The following is a 16,511-nucleotide window of genomic DNA, read 5'->3' on the forward strand; positions in this document are numbered from 1 at the left end:
TAGGTGAACAATGAATAAAGACCAGTTCAGAAAAGTTAAAATCTTTTTCACAATCCTTTGTCTTTGTGAAATGATTCGGAGCTAAATTTTGCTTAGGAGGTGAAATATGGGATCGATCGACTGAAGATGATCGGCACGGAGCAAGAGCGATATGCTCCATATAAATAGCCATATGTGGGACCCCGTGACTCAGGCAGAAAATCTTGACAACGAAGCTTTCAAGGCGATCCTAACCAACTGAGTTGGTCATTAGAGAGCCCAGTCCGACAGAATGCCATGGTGTGGACATTGTCGGTTCCAGAAAGGGACCCCGACCTTCCAGAAAGGGATCCCGACGCGCCGACCGAGTCATCATCGGCAGCCATCTACGGCGCTGTGGACAATCGTCTGAGTTCTAGCCAACAGTCGTCATACTGCATTTCCAGCCAGCTCTTTCCCCGCAGACTTCCTACGCTTCTGATCTGCCATTGTAGGATGAGTCCCATCACCGCTTTGGCCAGTACAATCAGTGCCAGGTCCTTCCCAACGCAGCCTCGCGGACCCTTGCTAAAGGCTACGAACTTTGTTTCCATCTGCCGCCTGTGTTCAGCATCTCCAATCCATCGCTCCGGAATCCATTGATCAGCATCGTCTCCCCAGATCTCTCGCGACCGACTCAAGACATAGGTATTCGCAGACACTGTAGTGCCGACCGGTAGCGGTGTTGACAGGCTGGGAATGACACGTTCAGCACTCGACATGATCACTCGAGGAAATGCTGTTGGAAAGACTCCTTGAAAACGCATCGCCTCTTTCATCACGGCCTGTAGCTCGAGGGGGATTGTGGCAGCCGTTATACTCTGACTCGAGACTGCTCCTTTCCTGCGAATTTTATCCTGCCAGACCTGTCCTTCTTCCGAACCCAAATGGTATACAATAGCCGTGAGAGCGGCCGCCATGCTCCCGGGACCTGCGAAGACCATATTCATAGCTTCAGCTAGGACCTCGGGCTGTCTCATACGATTTACGTCGTCAACAGGGACTTCGAGCCAGCTTTTCACGATTCCAGGCTTTGGAGATTGCATAGCATGTTGGGGATCCCGCATGATTGCCCTGTGAACGGCAGCCGCGAGCCCAGTCATCCCAGTCTGTGCCCCATCTCCGTTGTAAAAAAGGCTGCGAAGCAAGTAATTGATGGCCCAGCTATTCATAATCCGCCCGTAGATTGGCCAGAGAGAGTAACTCCATGCTCTCTTGGTCATCTTGCGAAGCTGCGAGCATATAGCACCGGCGGCGGCACTATCAGTATATGGGTTTGATGCTATAGCCGAGCCGAACAGGATTTCCAGCATTGTATCCAGGGTGAACCGAGATATCAAAGGAGCCACGTTTGCAGTTGCAATTGCTGTCCCTGCCGGTTGTCGTGATGCCTCCAATCGTGCCAAAAGGATTGCTACATGTTCTTCGATAACAGGCTCATACCTTGCTACTTTCGAACTGGAAAGAGCCGGCCCTAAAACCTTCCTTTTTTTGTGGCGGTGGATGGTATCCGACTTCGTTGAAAATATACTTGCTTCACGTTGGCTGGGACTCCGCCCAAACGCATAGAAGTCACCCTTCTCGACGGATTTGTTGAATCCATAGATGGCGTCAAAGTCTTCTAAGCTCGAAAAAGATAGCCAATTTGGGGCAACACGAACTACAGGACCGAATTTTTGATGAAGTTGCTGTTCGGCAAGATGGAGTCTGCCGGTCATGAACGTGAAAAACCGCCTTTAGACCCAACTAGTCAGCTCAAAGGCTTCAAGAATACGCAGGGGATATGAGTGGGTGAGCACGAACCACAGGTTCGTACAGCGGGCCCAGAAAGGGCCTGGGTAGGGTGCCAAAGGATGGAAGTAGCATAGGTAAACCATCCGACTAGCGAGAGTGAGCACTGTAAGCTGGGCTATAACGACAATTAGCGAGGCCATTGTGAGGTGTCATGACAGTCCTGATCCGGGCCAGCGACACGACGATTATCTGACGATGGTGATTTGGAAAGTTATGATGAGCAGCAGACTCCGGGTAGATAGGAGGTGAAGACAAGTAAGGCGAGACTAAAAGAGCTAGAGACCCCGCCACGTCACGCGATCTGTATGATGTACCTTAAAGCCCGCAGTCCAGTCGACACTAGCATAAACATCGATAATGATCTTTTTGGCTGGTGACGACAAGAGGTTTTTGGTGTTGATTCGCTCACTCTTTGCAAAGTAGGACTGGGCTCCAGGCACTGGAGGTCAGCTTGTCGATCCGCTAACCAGTATGGGCAAGTGTGAAGGACATCGACAGGCGACACTCAGAAATTGTACAATGATATCATATTGCTCATGTACTGTAGGCTGTTCGGTTCGCACGTAAGACCCCCATTTCCTGATTTATCTGTCTTCCTGTCAAACAGAGGTGGCACATCGGGGTTACAATTCTCAATTTCTCCGTCAAGCGCTCGTGATGATTTATCGGTCAGCAAGCCTTCGCTCGAGTATTCATTATTGTACCCGCATCATGCAATCTTATGCGTATATTCGGCTAAGAGTTCAAACCTTCAGAGCAATACCTGAGGCTCCTATTCCAGGCCGACAGGCCGACAGGCCGACCAAGCTGGCAAAGTCGCTTGGGCTGAGCAGTCTGCTGCATGGAGTCATTCTATGAGTTGACTGCCCGGTTAGCATTGAATTATTCCCAATTTCAAGTTGATTATAAAGAAAAAAGCAGAAGAGGATAGAGTAATGACAAGTAGGAGCTAAATAGGAAGAGCAATGAGGGTGTAAGAACTGGACATACCGCCTTCAACAATTTCATCTATTCCTTCAAAAGTCCTAAGCATAGCTGCTCTTGAACTGCGGAGCACTGTGTTGCTGATAAGAATTGAGAGTCAATAGCCCGCACACGTCAATACTACACACACATACAAGTTTCAGCAACAGGCCTGAGTAAAAGAGTGAGAGCGTACCTGGACAGATTACAGGGACGACCATCCTCGACAGTAAACAGCATTCTTGTCTTGTATGTGCATCACTCTGCACCGATGGCAATCAGCAACCATAGAGCAAGAAGTAGTACTGGAACGAACATTCGCTGCAGAGAGGTAGTAACTAGTAGATGCCACAGTGGTGAAGAACTGTCTCTCCCTCCTCGAGAACGCCGAAGAACCATGACATCCTAAAGGGGAAAGACCGATCTGAGCGGATCGCCAAGTGGGGAAGCAGCATCTGCACTATCTTTCCCCACCTACCTGATTGGGATGGACTTACTCTTTTACACATGGCATGGAATGCTACATTCCCCTCGGGTTCGATCACTTTGGCTAGAACTACAAGACCCTGGTAAGTATTGAGAAGTTGTTGCAGTATTGAAAGTGAAAAAAACAAGTTCGCTGGGTATGAGATTCTGGTCGTTCATGGCACTGTACTTATATGTACCTTCTCACGAAAAGTTATGCGTTCAGTCATTAGAATACAAATCAACAAACAAAGAAAAAGTCATGTCTCGTTCATTGCACTGATGAAGCGGTGGACTTCGGGTGCTTCTGGTCAACAGGAGCTTCGACGTCCAGCGGCTTGCCTGTCGGATGCTCATCCTCCAGATACACCTCTTGCCCATCCGCTACGGACAGACGGTCTTCGTCAGCGTCAATATCCGCCTCATGCCACTTGCTGCTGGTGGCAGGGAGGGGGAACAGCCGCGCCAATGCGTAATACATGACACAGGAGACGACGAACCCGGAAAAGTAGTTGATGTTGTAGATATACTGGGCTCCCACTGGCACGGTACGCCCAACTGCGCCGGCAAACCCGACAATATTAACAAGAATGCCTGCAAGGTACGAGGCGTATGCGTGCCAGGAGAAGCCGTAGGTGTAACGGTATGCTGAGTCATTTCCAACACTGTACAGATCTTTCACTCGCAGATACCCTTTCCGAACAAAGTAGTAGTCGGAGATCATGGGCCCGGCGATGGAAGAGAGGAAGATGGAGTAGGCTGAGAGGTAAGTGGTGAATGAATTGGATGAAGACGAAAGTTTCCACTAAGAGTCTATTAGCTTTTCTCAGACCACACAGACTATGAAAGAGAGAATAATCATACCGGACACATGCACAGGCCGATCGCGGCGCAGATATAACTACCCCGGCGGATGTTGAGGTATCGAGGCAGCAAGGCCGTCATATCGGTACCGGCAGAGACCGAGTTGGCAGAAATGTTGGTCCCCAGCTGGGCCAGAGCAAAGCCAGTCGAGATGACGAAGATTCCGAAGCGTTCGGCCGAGCTGGCGCCATCCAAAAACTGACCCAAAAGCGTCAACGGGTTCCACACAAAGTCACCGCCGAAGATGACAGCAGAAGAAGACGAAACGATGATGCCGATGAAGGAGGTGATGCCGAACCCGATCGGGATGGTGAGTAGCTGGGACCACAACGCGTCTTTCGGCGACCGAGAAAATCTCGAGAAATCCGGGTCATTTACAATCAGCGTAGCGAAGTTGCCCAGACAACTCATGATAGACTTGACTACCGCCCAGGCCAACGTGCTTCCGTGAGCTGTGGCGGGTTGGTGCACGATCGGGCCAATTCCGTTAGCACGGGAGATGGCCCAGGCAAAGAAGGCGATGGCGGCGATGGGAGAGTAGATGGCTTTGACGGTAAAGAGATGTCTGATCTTATGGACCGGGAACCAGAGAGCCGGCAGTGATAGGAGCCAGAACAGGAAGAAGCTCACAAAGTCCTTGGTGGTAACGCCAGAGCTTGCGGGAATATGATTGGGGATATTTCTATAACTTGGCCAGATGGCCTCGATCATCAAGGTCACGCACTCGCCTAGTACTCGGGGTTAGCTTTGCTCATCCGGAAGAAGATTGTTGTACTATGAGCTCTGGTGGAAAGGCTTACCTCCGATATAGCCCTGAACACCATACCAAACGACAGCCATTGCCGCCCGGTTGAAGACGGGCCAGAAAGAACCCCATATCCCAAAGCTAGCTCGACATGCGACCGGGAATGAGATGTGATAAACTGCACCGATGCGACCGGTCAAGCAGACAAAACAAGCGGCGATGAAATATCCGACCCAGACACAAATCCATGCCTGCCACCAGGACAGACCGTCGACAATCATCGAAGATGAAATCATCCATGTGTTCTGTTATATGCATAGTACTATGTTAGTTCAATGTACAGTGTATGAAGACTTGATTTGACACCACAGCAGCACGAGACACTCACAATGTTTAGAGAGTCTGCAATCCAAAAGGCGATAAAGTTGTACCATCTCCATTCACGACGCTCGTGTTCGACTGCAGAGGGCGGAAATCAAATTTGCACACGGTCAGCTTCCAGTGTCCTCTTGTTGAATCCGGCTGCACAAGCACGGAGCGTCTCAATGTGATCCGCCTGCCAGTTTCATGATCTCACCTGGCCGCAAGTCACGGTTCGTCAACATCAATTGCGTATTGGTCAACCCGGGCTCCGTAGGCACCTCGAGCTTTTCGATCCATTCTTTAATTCGAGGCATCTCTGGCCTATGTGGTATATTGACAAACGACAGAATTTGGAACTGAAAAACCAAATGACGCAGCGACAATATGTACCGGGGGTGGTCGGAGTAGTAGGTTTGGTTTGTTGGTTATGGGGGTGGGGTTGGAGGACAATATTTCTTTTAGGGTTGGATGGGAGGCAGAACGGAACCACCAGGGTTCTATATGCTCGCAACAGAAGCCACGGAGGATCAGAAGATAAGAGAAGAGAGGTAATAATTTCTTTCACCAGTGCAGTCCCGACAGTCCCAGGGGGGTGAACGACGAGATATAAACACTTTTGTCCGTCTGGGCGTATACTAAAAGGAAGAACTGGAAGGCACTACTATCGGCGTCATCGCCCGGCGATGGGCCAATCAAGGCGGGTGCTGGGACAGATATGGAGCGGGTTCCATCATGGATTCTGGGCTGATAATGGCTGGATACGCCAGCATGACACCGAAGGTGAGTTATTCATTCACCCATGTCTTATTTCTGTGCTTTAATTTTTCCTTTGCCCTTTTTGACACAAGATAAGGATAAGAAAATTGGTCAAAAGAGGGCCGGGATCGACCTGGCCAGCGCCACCCATGTGAAGCGAGCTTATCGCCCTCCATGGGCCGTTTGTCGGACGGACCAGGAGCGCCGAGCACAAAGGACGATAATCATTTTCCATTGCTCGATCGGGTCGAGTAAGCATGAACGTTATCAGTTGTTCAAGGGAAGATATCGGGGCTTGTCTGCTGTTCTGCATCTCCACTGGTCCTCCGCAATCAGTCCGAGCCCGGGGGTGCCCCAGTTCGACCAGCGACTCACAGTCGTTCACGGGTCCACTTAGTGGCTAGGGCCTATCTAATCGCCAGGCCGGCTGACTCGATGCCATCGAGTAACTAAAAGGTTTGATTTGGAGCCCATCAGCAGATGCCGATGTTCCTGGTTTGCTTTCTTCGTCCGTCCCCCATTGTCGGCTGATAACCGGTTCCTCTCCCGCAACTTGAACCCGAGGTTCTCCTGCAAATTCCTCCCGCATGAAGCTTAAGAGTTCCCCAATCAAAAGGGGGTGAAAAACACGTTGTGTAAGTGCGGTCAGGTGATAGTCACCTGATGTGTGCATGCAGTTTGACGAGTTCTTATACTATCTCAAAGTATTAGTGAGTTAACTAACTACTAATTGTAATGCTAATTAATCATTCTCAGTTGATTGATTAACTAAAGTAGTTAACCAAGCACTGGGGACACCTGAAGAGTAAGTCTAACTATATGATCGACCACAGGCGCCTTGAAATCCGTTCGCATGGTCTAGTTTGCCCTGACTACGACATCATACTACTACCATACTACCACCACAATCCATCCGGGGCCCCCAATACTATAGATCCATTCCCGTCATCTGCGCGCTGCTCCCTCCTCCCCCCTCCCCTTCGTGCACCACCATCTTACACACGCAAAGAGACGCTTGCATATCCAGTCTTGCCCATCGCAACTGAACCATGAAAGAAGAGGGAAGTAAAAAAAAAAAAAGCAAGAAAGAAAGGAAAGAAAAGAAAAGAAAAGAAAAGATATTTATCAGAATTTCTCCAACATATTCAAGAACGCTCTCTCCGTCTCATTTCGCTCATACTTACTACGTGACTGCTTCCCAAAACTAACCAGCAAACAATTTACACTTTCTTCCTTGACCACCACCACCCTCCCCTCCCTACCTTTATCTAGCCTCGACAAACTCAGATCCCAGTTCCCGAGAAGTCAAAACTGCGATCGGATGGCTGAAAACGTGGCTCAGGACGGCGCCAAACACGTCATCCCGAGCCTCTTGGAGGGGAAAAGGGGGGGTGTCATTCAAGGCAGTAGAGAAAGGGAGTGGTGTGCGAGAATTTTCTTTGGATCTGGACCTTGGAAAACCTAACCCTTTCTTTTTCTTCTTTTCCGGTGCGAGGTTTGGGAGTCTCGGAGTAGAAAAGCAAGGCATTCTTGTACTTTTGTACGTGAATATCAAATACAATAAAAGGGAAAGAATGACTGCATGTAGAAAGAAGTTCCGTGATTCAAGGAGTAAGCCAAGAAGGCTAGGTAGGTAAAGCGACCAGCAAAGGTACTACACACAAGTCTGGGGCATATTAGTAGTACTGTTGATGAGAGAATTGAACCTCTGTAGCGAGCAAGTCGCCCCGAGGTCTATGATCTATTGAGTTTACAAAGAGATACTATCGCACGAAGACCATCCATGTGTTTTAGAATAATTATGGATTTCGCGGTGCGCGCGAAGCACAGCACCCGCTGTAATAAGTAACTAAGTACAGAAGAAAGTGTCTATATGCAATCTACACCCGCCGTGCCTACCACCGAATCTATGCCATCGCTTAGCCCTTATTCCACTTGCCAAATTTCACATAATCATCGTACAGTGCCTTGAACACCGCCCGGCCAGACACGTCCAGTCCCGCGTTCATGGCACGCATCGTTTCGCGCGACATCACATCCAAGACTGCGTACAGACCAGGGACAATGGCGGCCTTCACTTCGGGGGCAAGTGTGCCGCGCAGGGAGCTCTGCGTATACTCCATTATCAGGTACTGAAGGTACTGTCCTGCGATTCGCTTGGCTTTTTTGGTCTGATCGGTCAGCCCCTCATAGCCACCTGCGGCCTGTGTCGGTCTTGACACTGCGGATACGGTAGGGTCGCACAATGACGTGAGGAGACGGGTGAAGTGAACTGCATGCGAGGCTTGCAAAGGAGCAAGCCAGTATGGTTGTTGACCGAGTTTCTTTTCATGGATCATGGATCGACTGCGCTTCTTAGACCGAGCAAACAAACAGTCCAGCAGTCGTTCGACAGCAGGCAGGATGAGGTGGAACCGGCCTCCGAGCTTCTGACGGTGGATACCCAAGAGAACACCCATCAGGCGACACAGGCGGATATAGACGGTTCCCGCATATTCGGGGTCGATGCAAGGTCCCGACTTGGAAGCGCACACTGCAATGGATCCCAGCATATTATCGACGTTCCATTGCGTGATACAGCGAGTGAAATTCCGAAGAAGGATGTCGAGGCATTCGGACGCAAGAGTAAACTGCTCGATAGATTTGTTGCGGGGAAGAGATTCGGTTACTGCGGTGCAAACCAACGATAATTCTTTGGCCGTGAGGCTTTCTTTGTCCTCGATTGGAGGCAACGAGGCAATCGCCAACCCGGCAATAAGCAAATGGTACTCCGCATTCTCGCCAACAAAGCCTAATTCCCGCACATCTTGGATCACTCGAGTCAGCTCTTCTACGGACATGGACTGAAACCTTCCAGAGGTGGACCGGATGAAGAGCCGCTGTTCCTCGCTGTACATATGCTGCAGCGGAAGGGCCTCGGCACATTGAATCACAGGTTGTGTAATACTCTTTTCAGAGCCGCGCCCGGCCAGGACGCGACGTCTTATAAGCCTTCTCAGCGAGGAGCCCGAATCAACCGACTTCTCCACGTAACTTTCGATCTTTGACAGGAACTTTTCGACTTCGGCATGATCCGTAGCAAGGTCCTCAAAGTCTTCCAGCGCATCAATGATCTTAATGAGGGTAATCGTCTCCTCCAGCTGTTGTTTCTTGCACTGATCCTTGACTGACTTCACTTCCACAACCACTAGGTCAAATACCTTCTGTCGGCAAGCTGCAAGATCTGTCTCGTCGAAGACAGTCACAAGCTGCTTACGGTGGTGCCATAGCTGAGACAGAGAGATCCTCAGATAAAAGCAATCCATGGAGTCACGGTCAAGGTTCTGTAGTTTAGATGCCTTTGATGAGACCTTGCGGTACATCTTCTTGAACAGCTTATGACGCTCTTCATCGGACAGAACAAGCAGCTTAGCTATGACTGCTCTGTGCAGATTGCGGAAGGCCTTCATGATTTGAAGATCAACCTCGTTTCCCTGCAGGGTGACAGCCTTGGCAATCGTCCAGACTGGCTCCCAATTGCTGGTGACGGCCGCGGCAGATTTAGGCATATCAGCCAGCTTGGCCATCAATGACAACATTCCAACAGTGACTTCAGGCGTGCTGTCTTCCTGGACAATCACCTCCTGTAAGAGATCCAGCAAAATTGCTCTCTGACGGCGCACGATAAGTGGGGCAGGAATCCTCTGCAAGCTCTCAACATAGAGTTTACGATTCGTGATGTCCGCCTTAACCCGGCTCGAAAGCACGGAGATTAGATCAGACGCGATGGCCGGAGCGTTGAGCAGATACTCATGGCAGACAACGCCAGCCCAGGCCTGAAGGTATCTGAGTTCAGGGCTAATAGTCTCCAAAGCCGACGGTGATGTCTTGTACTGAGATGTTGCCAAAAAGAGGATATGACCAAACAAAGAGCGTCTAGTTTCAGGCTCAACCCGATCCCAAACATCTGGACTTCTGACAAGCGTCAGAAAATACGCCAGGGCAAGAGTGTCCGGCCTATTTAGAGTCTCGATGCGCCCATTCCAGGGTGATACAATCGCATCCGAAGCATCTTTGTCGGAGATGGATTTGACCAGCTCTGTAATTTGGCTGGTAAGCGATTTGAACTGATCGTTGTCCAGTGACCCCTTGATGGCGGCAAGCGTAAATTGATATGCCTCGAAACATTCCAATGGAGCCCAAGGTTTCTGCAACCGATCCTTATGGTGACGCCGAATAGTCGCTGCACCTGTATCAACCAGGTGCATAATCGCAACCCCGAGATCATTGTCGGTGGACTGAACATTGTTTTCGAGAAGGTTTCGAGCAAGGCGCCACAGCCGCCATCGCCAATGCAAGGACTGCTTCGACGACAAGGTAGATGCCGCGGTCTGAATGACAGAGCTAAGAGACTCGTTCTTGTCCGCGAAGCTCAGATCACGATATCTGAAGCCAGACTCTAGGATAACGAACTGCGCATAGGCACCGGGCGCATCGGAAATCTTCCCATCCTCGCTCCTTATTTCCACCGCAGCTGCCTTTAACTGCGCAGCTGCAAATGTGTGAGTGAGGGGACTTCGCATTACATCGCCATATGCATTGCACACGTCATCGTCCTCCCAAACAATAAAGGAGTCCAAGTTTTTGTTTTGTGACCGTGCCTCTTCAACCTCGATGAGCTGCTCGTACCAGTACTCCATGAAGGTGGGCAAGTCTCGAGCGGCTACGAAACCACGCAGCAGAGGGATAACAATGCCGTTTTTGATGGTCTCATAGCTGCCGTCACGTTGGGGCGTACCGCTGCGCCAATGGGAGAAGATCTTCTCCAGCAGAGCCTTCAGCAATTTTGTTGAGTCACTGAGACCAGAGTTAGGGAGGAAGATATCAACACCGAGCTCAACAAGTAGAGATGTAAGATTCCATTCGATCTGCGACAAACCATCTTTGAGGAGTCCGGTGTAAGAAGCGTGAGTGAGCAACGTATGTAGAGACAACTGCACGTTGCGTACAAGAACCACACGGAAGAGACGCTCCAAAATGCCGACGAATTCAGGAAGGTAAGTGGTTGTATTTTCAGATTTTACAATTGAAAATGCCAGCTCTGCAATAGCAACGAACAGAGTCTCCAGCCATGGCGCCTCGTGTGTCTGTCTCCGGAAAGTATCTCTTGGGACCGAACGAACCGCTATGTCGAAGAATTCCGGGAGTAATTCTGCTGTTTTCCACATGATTTTCTTCTGCACAGTGGTGTCCTCTGCAGTCTCTGTCGGGCATTCTGGTCTGCAGAGGATAGGTCTAAGCGTATCAGAGATGGGTTTAACAGGACTCCAATCCGGTTCACTGGCTGAATAGTCAATACCCGCACCTCCTCGCTCGTAGAATCCCCCACGTGTCGGTATGACCACATGCAGAGCGATCAAGCGCTCTACCCCATGCAGTACGTGAGCCCTCTCATCGGTGTCGAGTCGGATCGAGCGAACAGAGACCTGAAGTCTGAGTGCGCTCTGGAAACAATGTTTTGCAAAGCACTCGTTACTCAGTCCCTTATCCGAGTCATCCCGACGAGAAGACCTCAACTCCCACAGCTCCAAGACCGCAGGAAATACGTATAGGAGGTGTTGTAGGTCCGTCGTCTTGCGCGCATGGGAAAATTGCGTCGAAATCACGGCAGCCAGTCGGAAAGACTTTTGCAGCGTCACTGCGTTTGACTCTGGCTCACCCTTCAGAGCATGCTTCAGATGGGAGCTTGCAACCTCATCCACCCCCAGAGTCCGATTCGCCAGCATAATCAGGCTATACAGGCAATCCAAGGCGCGAATGAAAGCCAGGAAACACGAAATCGGCGTGCGTGGCTGGTCGTCAACATCCATGGCGTCTGCTTCATCGTCGCCGGCCCTTTTTCTCTTCGTTCCCTTCTTATCGTAATCGCCATTGCGGTGCGGAGAATCGCTTAAGGTATGACTCGAATCCGAATCGGAGGGCAGTAGATCAGTCGTCCCCGCCTTCAACGCAGCGAATACATCCTCCTCCAGGTCGGCAACGGCTTGGTCGAAAATCGCGAGGAATTTCTGGTCCTTCAGTGTCGTAGCCAGGGTTTTTGGCGGAATCAGGTCGATCAACTGTCGGAGGAGGAGAAAAGAGGTAGAGTCGACGCGATAATTCTTGCCCGCTCGCAATTTCTTCAACAACCACCGGAGCACCCATTCCTCCTTCGGCGCGGCATTATTCTGAACATGAGGGGTTCTATTAATCTCAGGGTGACTCGCACACAGGGCAAGATCCAAGCCGATGATCTGAGCTGCTTCGTCCAGCTGTGTGGTCGGGGACGCGGTGCCTTTCTCGAGGCGGAGTAAAGCCTCCTGGGAGGAGCGCGGGCGCTGTATAGAGAGAAACAATCCCAGCAGGTTAGCCGAACACCCAAGTTGCATACAACCAAAAAATGCTCCAAAGACCGCGAGCCAACACATACCTCCGCGACCGAAGGCATCTCGGATGAGACGAGTCAGATCGTAAAGTACCGGTTTCCCCAAGATCCTCGGTGCCACCGCGTCAACACAAATCGAACATAGTCCGAGGGAAGTGGTTTCGTCTTTGACGTTTCTTCTGCGGGGGGCCACCAGTGAGGGATTCCTTAAAGTCGAAAAAGTTGAAGACTGACGCCAGAAAGCGGAGAGCGCTTTGCCTAGTTTTTCCGACCGCCTTTTAGCCCGGCAGAGCTCGAAACGTTCCTCCCGATCAGTTCGTCCGCCCATCGACTCTCCTTCTCTTTCTTGTTTCTCATTCCTTTGCTTGCATCTCTAACCCTCCCTTCTGTAGTCTGTTGCCGAAGGTCAGTCAAGTCCCTGTCGATCCAATTGACCCCTAATTTGGGTCTATGAATTAACTCTTGGACATTCAGCTCTTATCGCCATGGCCGACTCCAACGAATCCCAGCCGGTCGCACCGGTCCCACGCTCCACCAAGCCCGTCAGCGAGGCCCTGCTGAACGAAAAGGTACTTACACCACCATCTGAAGTTCCCATCGATCGCTTTGTTCCGTCTGGATGTTGAATGGTCTTGTTGGCTGGGCCTGTCATGGAGCCTCCGGACCTCTCCGCCCTTGAACAACCCCATCCGCAAATTGCAACTGCGGGACACACGCACATATGTCATCGGGAAGTGTAGTCAGTAGTGTTCGGGCTAATACGGAACTTCTCAATGCACAGTGGGATCGCGCCATCTCCTCCCTCATTATCCGCTCTTCCCTCGGTCTCTCCTTCGGTGTTGTCTTCTCCGTGCTCCTCTTCAAGCGGAGAGCTTGGCCCGCGTGGGTTGGTCTCGGCTTCGGTGCCGGACGTGCTTGGGAGGAAGCTGACGGTACGTTCATGCAACTGCATCCAAGATCCCTTTCCTCGCACTACGGGAAGGAATTGTCCTAGCTAACTTTCTGCAGCCTCCTTCCGTCGGGGCGACTCTCCGGTCAGAGATGCCCTGCGTAGGTAGAGCAGCTCGGCCTCCATTTCTGTATGATACCTGTATAGCTGGGAAGGAAAATGAGCTGCATCAAGAACATCTTTCGTCGTGTTTGAAATGGTCTCTCTAGACTTTTTCCTACTTTAGCATCCAATTCATCGTTATGCTACCACTCTTAAATCTGTCGAGGCATCTGTAATGTTGCTTTTATAGTAGCTATTCATTAGCATCAAGGACCGTCTGTCTGATCACACGATCACACTACAAGACACCTGGGCTTCTCTCCAGTTTGCTGCGTTAGGTCCAGACCTAAGTCTCTTTTACGATAGTTCTTACAGATGTTGTGCCAATCAGCATAGAACACAAGGCGATAAGAGAAAAACAAGGGCTCGCAGAGCTGGGGGAGGAGATTGGTCCGTGCTTTTGAGACTCTAGACAAACGCAAGTAATGGCTCAGGAATATATACAATAATAGAGAGGACGAAAAGACTTTTGTATCCTCTATCATCCAACGTCTATGTGAAAGGGGTATCATGAACAAGCATCGGTCATCCGAGTAAAAACTTGATCGCAGGAAAAGCAAAGGAAGGGCATAAGAGTGAGAGAAAGGTGGAGTCGCGTTGCATCCAACTGCAGCTGAAAAGCGGGGTACTACAGCATCGAGTTCGAATGAGCGACAAAGTTATCCATCACGGGCATCTGCGACGTGCTGTGCCCAGCGGCGTCCATGGAGAAACCTGGAAGATTCATGTGGTCCCAATTGCTCTCGGGCATGGCGGGCTCAAGAGGCAGCCCATTGTGTCCGCTGTGGGTGAGACAGCCAACACAGGTACAGTCATTCCCGCACTGGCAACTTCCAGTTGTATCGACGCAAGCACTAGGCAGCCCCACTGGGTACTCGAGAGTATAGTACTCTGACGGCACCATGAGCTGCTGTCCTAGATAATCCGCAGGTGGAGATGAATAGCCTTTATTTACGTGACCCGGATCCGTACTCTGTTGGGCATATGGGTGCATTGCAACGGGGTGAAAGCCTTCACCCAAAGGATTTCCGAAGTTTGTGAACGAATATTGTAATGATGAGAAGTCCGGTGGTTGACTTTGCAGAGGGGAGCCTCTATGACTGTTCAGCCTTTCGGGGCTTTGCTCATCATCATTCAGGGCCACCAGGAGGCCCATTTGTTGGACATGCTGTCGGGTAGTGTTGTTGAACGGGTGAGACGCGCAGCCCAGACATTGACAACCATCGCCACAGCTACAATCATGGGCGACTTCGCTAGCAGTACATTTTGGATCTGCAACGACATTCTGCGTATTCTCCGACGGCGGCTGCGAAGTCTGATTGCTGAAGAGATCATAGTTGTTGAAAGCATGCGGATGCTGGAAGTCTAGTGGCTTAGGACGAATATCTGCGGCAGGTCCGGCCATGGGAAGATAACCGGACTCGGATACGGGCAATGCGAAAGGCTGCATGTACTGGCTCTGCTTCGCTGCTTGGAAATCCTGCCATGTCGAAACTTGAGGAATAGAATTCGGGGTGTATCTTGCGTTATCAGTGTCAAAGACTGGAGGGTGGAAGTAATCAGAACTGTCAAGAATGCTGCCTTCCTTCTCGACGTCTTGTGCCGCCGGCTTGGACTTGCTACAACAGGAACGCTGAACTGCGGGAGCTTGAACATCCGGAGTTATAGTCTGTGGGGGTTGGGGCTTGCGAGAGCAACAGCTGCCGCCCTGCGGCGCCTTATCTTCGCTAGCGCGCTCGAAGGCCTTGTGCGAGGGAGTTGGTTCTTGCTTGATGATATCATATGAACTGCTCAAACGTTGTTCCTGAGCCGTATAAGGGGATGGTCGGCCCAATTTTCCATGTTCCAATTGCTGGTTTCCGAATTCTGATATGGAGTTCAAGGCTTTGGTAAGATTCTCTGGGGCCGTCTTGACCTGTCGTTTAATGGGTTTCTGAATTTTATTGGGAGCAGCAATCGGTATCGGAGGAGCAGGAATCGGGGTGGTTGAAGCAGATTCCGCTGCATCAGCAGGTACTTGGTACACTGGTCTGCACAAGCAAGTCGAGCCTACATGGAACAGTCGAAGTCAGTCACCAAAGACGCGACTGTAACCGAAGGATGAACGATAGGCCATATCCGTCGCATCTACCCACCTTTGGGAATGCGGATCATGAACGCATATAATTTCTGGCAGCTGCAAGTTCCCTTCGGATGAGGGCATCTAGCAAGCGGCCGTCCGGCCTTTGGGACCTTCATCATCATCCTGTCGAAGTGCTGGCATTTCGAGGACCGATGGCCACGGATACATGGCTCACTAGTGGAAGAATCTGGTTAGCAGAGAGCCTCTTCACCGGCGGAAAGAGTCATACCAAGACCATTTGGCCCCTTCTTCATCGAGAGGCATGATAACTAGCCCAGAGCAGCATCAGCTGAGAGTGTGCCGAGTAGTAAACCGAGCAGAGGGTCTGGGCTTATAGGTGAGATGAGTGTGCAAATGGCCTTACCCCGCCCGCAGGTAGGTCTGATCGTACCACGGCCGCAAGCAGGCTTTGGTAAGAACTCGGTCAATCACAACACGAGAAGAGAAGAAAAGAAATAAGCAGTGTGTTGGGCACAGGTAATTGCGGCGCAAGTCTCCTGAGGAAACAAGTTCTTCCCCTCGAAGCGAAGGTGGACCAGGATGCACACCACGAGTGGAATGACAAAGAGAGGCTGGAACGGGTTGGACCAGCGACGGATTCGAACGAGCGCAAGGTCACCCGGTGGGATGGATTCCAAAGGCGGGGAAGAGACGAAGGTCAACCCGGCGTGGCCGAGGGATTGCTGCTCGGGACAAGAAGAATGCTGCAGCAAGTGATTACAAACCCGCAAGAGATCAAGTAATTGGAATTGCTGAGGGGAATGCCGTGGGGAAGATCAAACCGAGAGAGAAAGAGAGAAAGGTGATGGAGGGCCTCCGTTGCCGTCCGAACGGCGGAGCAAAACTTAGCGATAAGCCGATAAGAGGCTTCAAACGCGTGGCATCCCATTGGCAACCTCAGGCAGCATTATCCTTTGTTCATGCCTGAGGCATAGAAAAGGGTGCTCCTGCGCGGGCTTGGCGGCCG

The 16,511-nt window shown here is 50.9% G+C and overlaps 5 protein-coding genes across 5 annotated transcripts; 1 reads left to right on the forward strand and 4 right to left on the reverse strand.

Moving 5' to 3' along the window:
* Window positions 1–19: 19 nt before the first annotated feature.
* Window positions 20–2,210, reverse strand: BDQ94DRAFT_45477 (putative cytochrome P450 pisatin demethylase). The gene is made up of 2 exons (XM_026775820.1): window positions 1,822–2,210; window positions 20–1,752 (listed from the first exon to the last, which is right to left on the reverse strand). The coding sequence occupies exons 1-2, from the start codon at window positions 1,950–1,952 to the stop codon at window positions 366–368; spliced, it is 1,518 nt and encodes a 505-aa protein (XP_026631596.1). The 5' UTR covers window positions 1,953–2,210; the 3' UTR covers window positions 20–365.
* A 1,160-nt stretch (window positions 2,211–3,370) lies between these two features.
* BDQ94DRAFT_134210 (nucleobase cation symporter-1 family protein) lies at window positions 3,371–5,919 on the reverse strand. The gene is made up of 5 exons (XM_026764425.1): window positions 5,427–5,919; window positions 5,238–5,308; window positions 4,905–5,154; window positions 4,105–4,832; window positions 3,371–4,045 (listed from the first exon to the last, which is right to left on the reverse strand). The coding sequence occupies exons 1-5, from the start codon at window positions 5,524–5,526 to the stop codon at window positions 3,512–3,514; spliced, it is 1,683 nt and encodes a 560-aa protein (XP_026631597.1). The 5' UTR covers window positions 5,527–5,919; the 3' UTR covers window positions 3,371–3,511.
* A 1,968-nt stretch (window positions 5,920–7,887) lies between these two features.
* Window positions 7,888–12,434, reverse strand: BDQ94DRAFT_165698 (ribosome biogenesis protein URB2; the record flags this gene model as incomplete). Its single annotated transcript, XM_026770377.1, has 2 exons — window positions 7,888–12,324; window positions 12,417–12,434. 2 exons carry the CDS (start codon window positions 12,432–12,434, stop codon window positions 7,888–7,890), a joined length of 4,455 nt encoding a protein of 1,484 aa, XP_026631598.1.
* A 258-nt stretch (window positions 12,435–12,692) lies between these two features.
* Window positions 12,693–13,579, forward strand: BDQ94DRAFT_134218 (MICOS complex subunit MIC10). The gene is made up of 4 exons (XM_026764426.1): window positions 12,693–12,776; window positions 12,846–12,940; window positions 13,153–13,303; window positions 13,380–13,579. Exons 2-4 carry the CDS (start codon window positions 12,857–12,859, stop codon window positions 13,427–13,429), a joined length of 285 nt encoding a protein of 94 aa, XP_026631599.1. The 5' UTR covers window positions 12,693–12,776; window positions 12,846–12,856; the 3' UTR covers window positions 13,430–13,579.
* Window positions 13,510–16,301, reverse strand: mac1 (putative copper-activated transcription factor GRISEA). Its single transcript, XM_026764427.1, has 3 exons — window positions 15,774–16,301; window positions 15,558–15,718; window positions 13,510–15,471 (listed from the first exon to the last, which is right to left on the reverse strand). Exons 1-3 carry the CDS (start codon window positions 15,806–15,808, stop codon window positions 14,051–14,053), a joined length of 1,617 nt encoding a protein of 538 aa, XP_026631600.1. The 5' UTR covers window positions 15,809–16,301; the 3' UTR covers window positions 13,510–14,050.
* Between the last annotated feature and the right edge of the window lie 210 nt (window positions 16,302–16,511).

Source organism: Aspergillus welwitschiae (genome assembly GCF_003344945.1).
Source record: "Aspergillus welwitschiae strain CBS 139.54b unplaced genomic scaffold BDQ94scaffold_2, whole genome shotgun sequence".
NCBI lineage: Eukaryota > Fungi > Ascomycota > Eurotiomycetes > Eurotiales > Aspergillaceae > Aspergillus > Aspergillus welwitschiae.

Bases quoted from the DNA above. Each gene is read 5' to 3' on its own strand.
- BDQ94DRAFT_134218 (XM_026764426.1), top strand. From the start codon at position 12,857: ATGGCCGACTCCAACGAATCCCAGCCGGTCGCACCGGTCCCACGCTCC. The intron at 12,941-13,152 runs GTACTTACACCA...CTCAATGCACAG, and splicing joins AGGCCCTGCTGAACGAAAAG to TGGGATCGCGCCATCTCCTC. The intron at 13,304-13,379 runs GTACGTTCATGC...AACTTTCTGCAG, and splicing joins TGCTTGGGAGGAAGCTGACG to CCTCCTTCCGTCGGGGCGAC.
- BDQ94DRAFT_45477 (XM_026775820.1), bottom strand. From the start codon at position 1,952: ATGGCCTCGCTAATTGTCGTTATAGCCCAGCTTACAGTGCTCACTCTC. The intron at 1,753-1,821 runs GTTCGTGCTCAC...TTGGGTCTAAAG, and splicing joins GCCCGCTGTACGAACCTGTG to GCGGTTTTTCACGTTCATGA.
- BDQ94DRAFT_134210 (XM_026764425.1), bottom strand. From the start codon at position 5,526: ATGCCTCGAATTAAAGAATGGATCGAAAAGCTCGAGGTGCCTACGGAG. The intron at 5,155-5,237 runs GTGAGTGTCTCG...TGCATATAACAG, and splicing joins TTGCAGACTCTCTAAACATT to AACACATGGATGATTTCATC. The intron at 4,046-4,104 runs GTATGATTATTC...ATAGACTCTTAG, and splicing joins TCGGCCTGTGCATGTGTCCG to TGGAAACTTTCGTCTTCATC.
- mac1 (XM_026764427.1), bottom strand. From the start codon at position 15,808: ATGCCTCTCGATGAAGAAGGGGCCAAATGGTCTTG. The intron at 15,719-15,773 runs GTATGACTCTTT...TTCTTCCACTAG, and splicing joins GAAGGGGCCAAATGGTCTTG to TGAGCCATGTATCCGTGGCC. The intron at 15,472-15,557 runs GTGGGTAGATGC...TGTTCCATGTAG, and splicing joins CATGATCCGCATTCCCAAAG to GCTCGACTTGCTTGTGCAGA.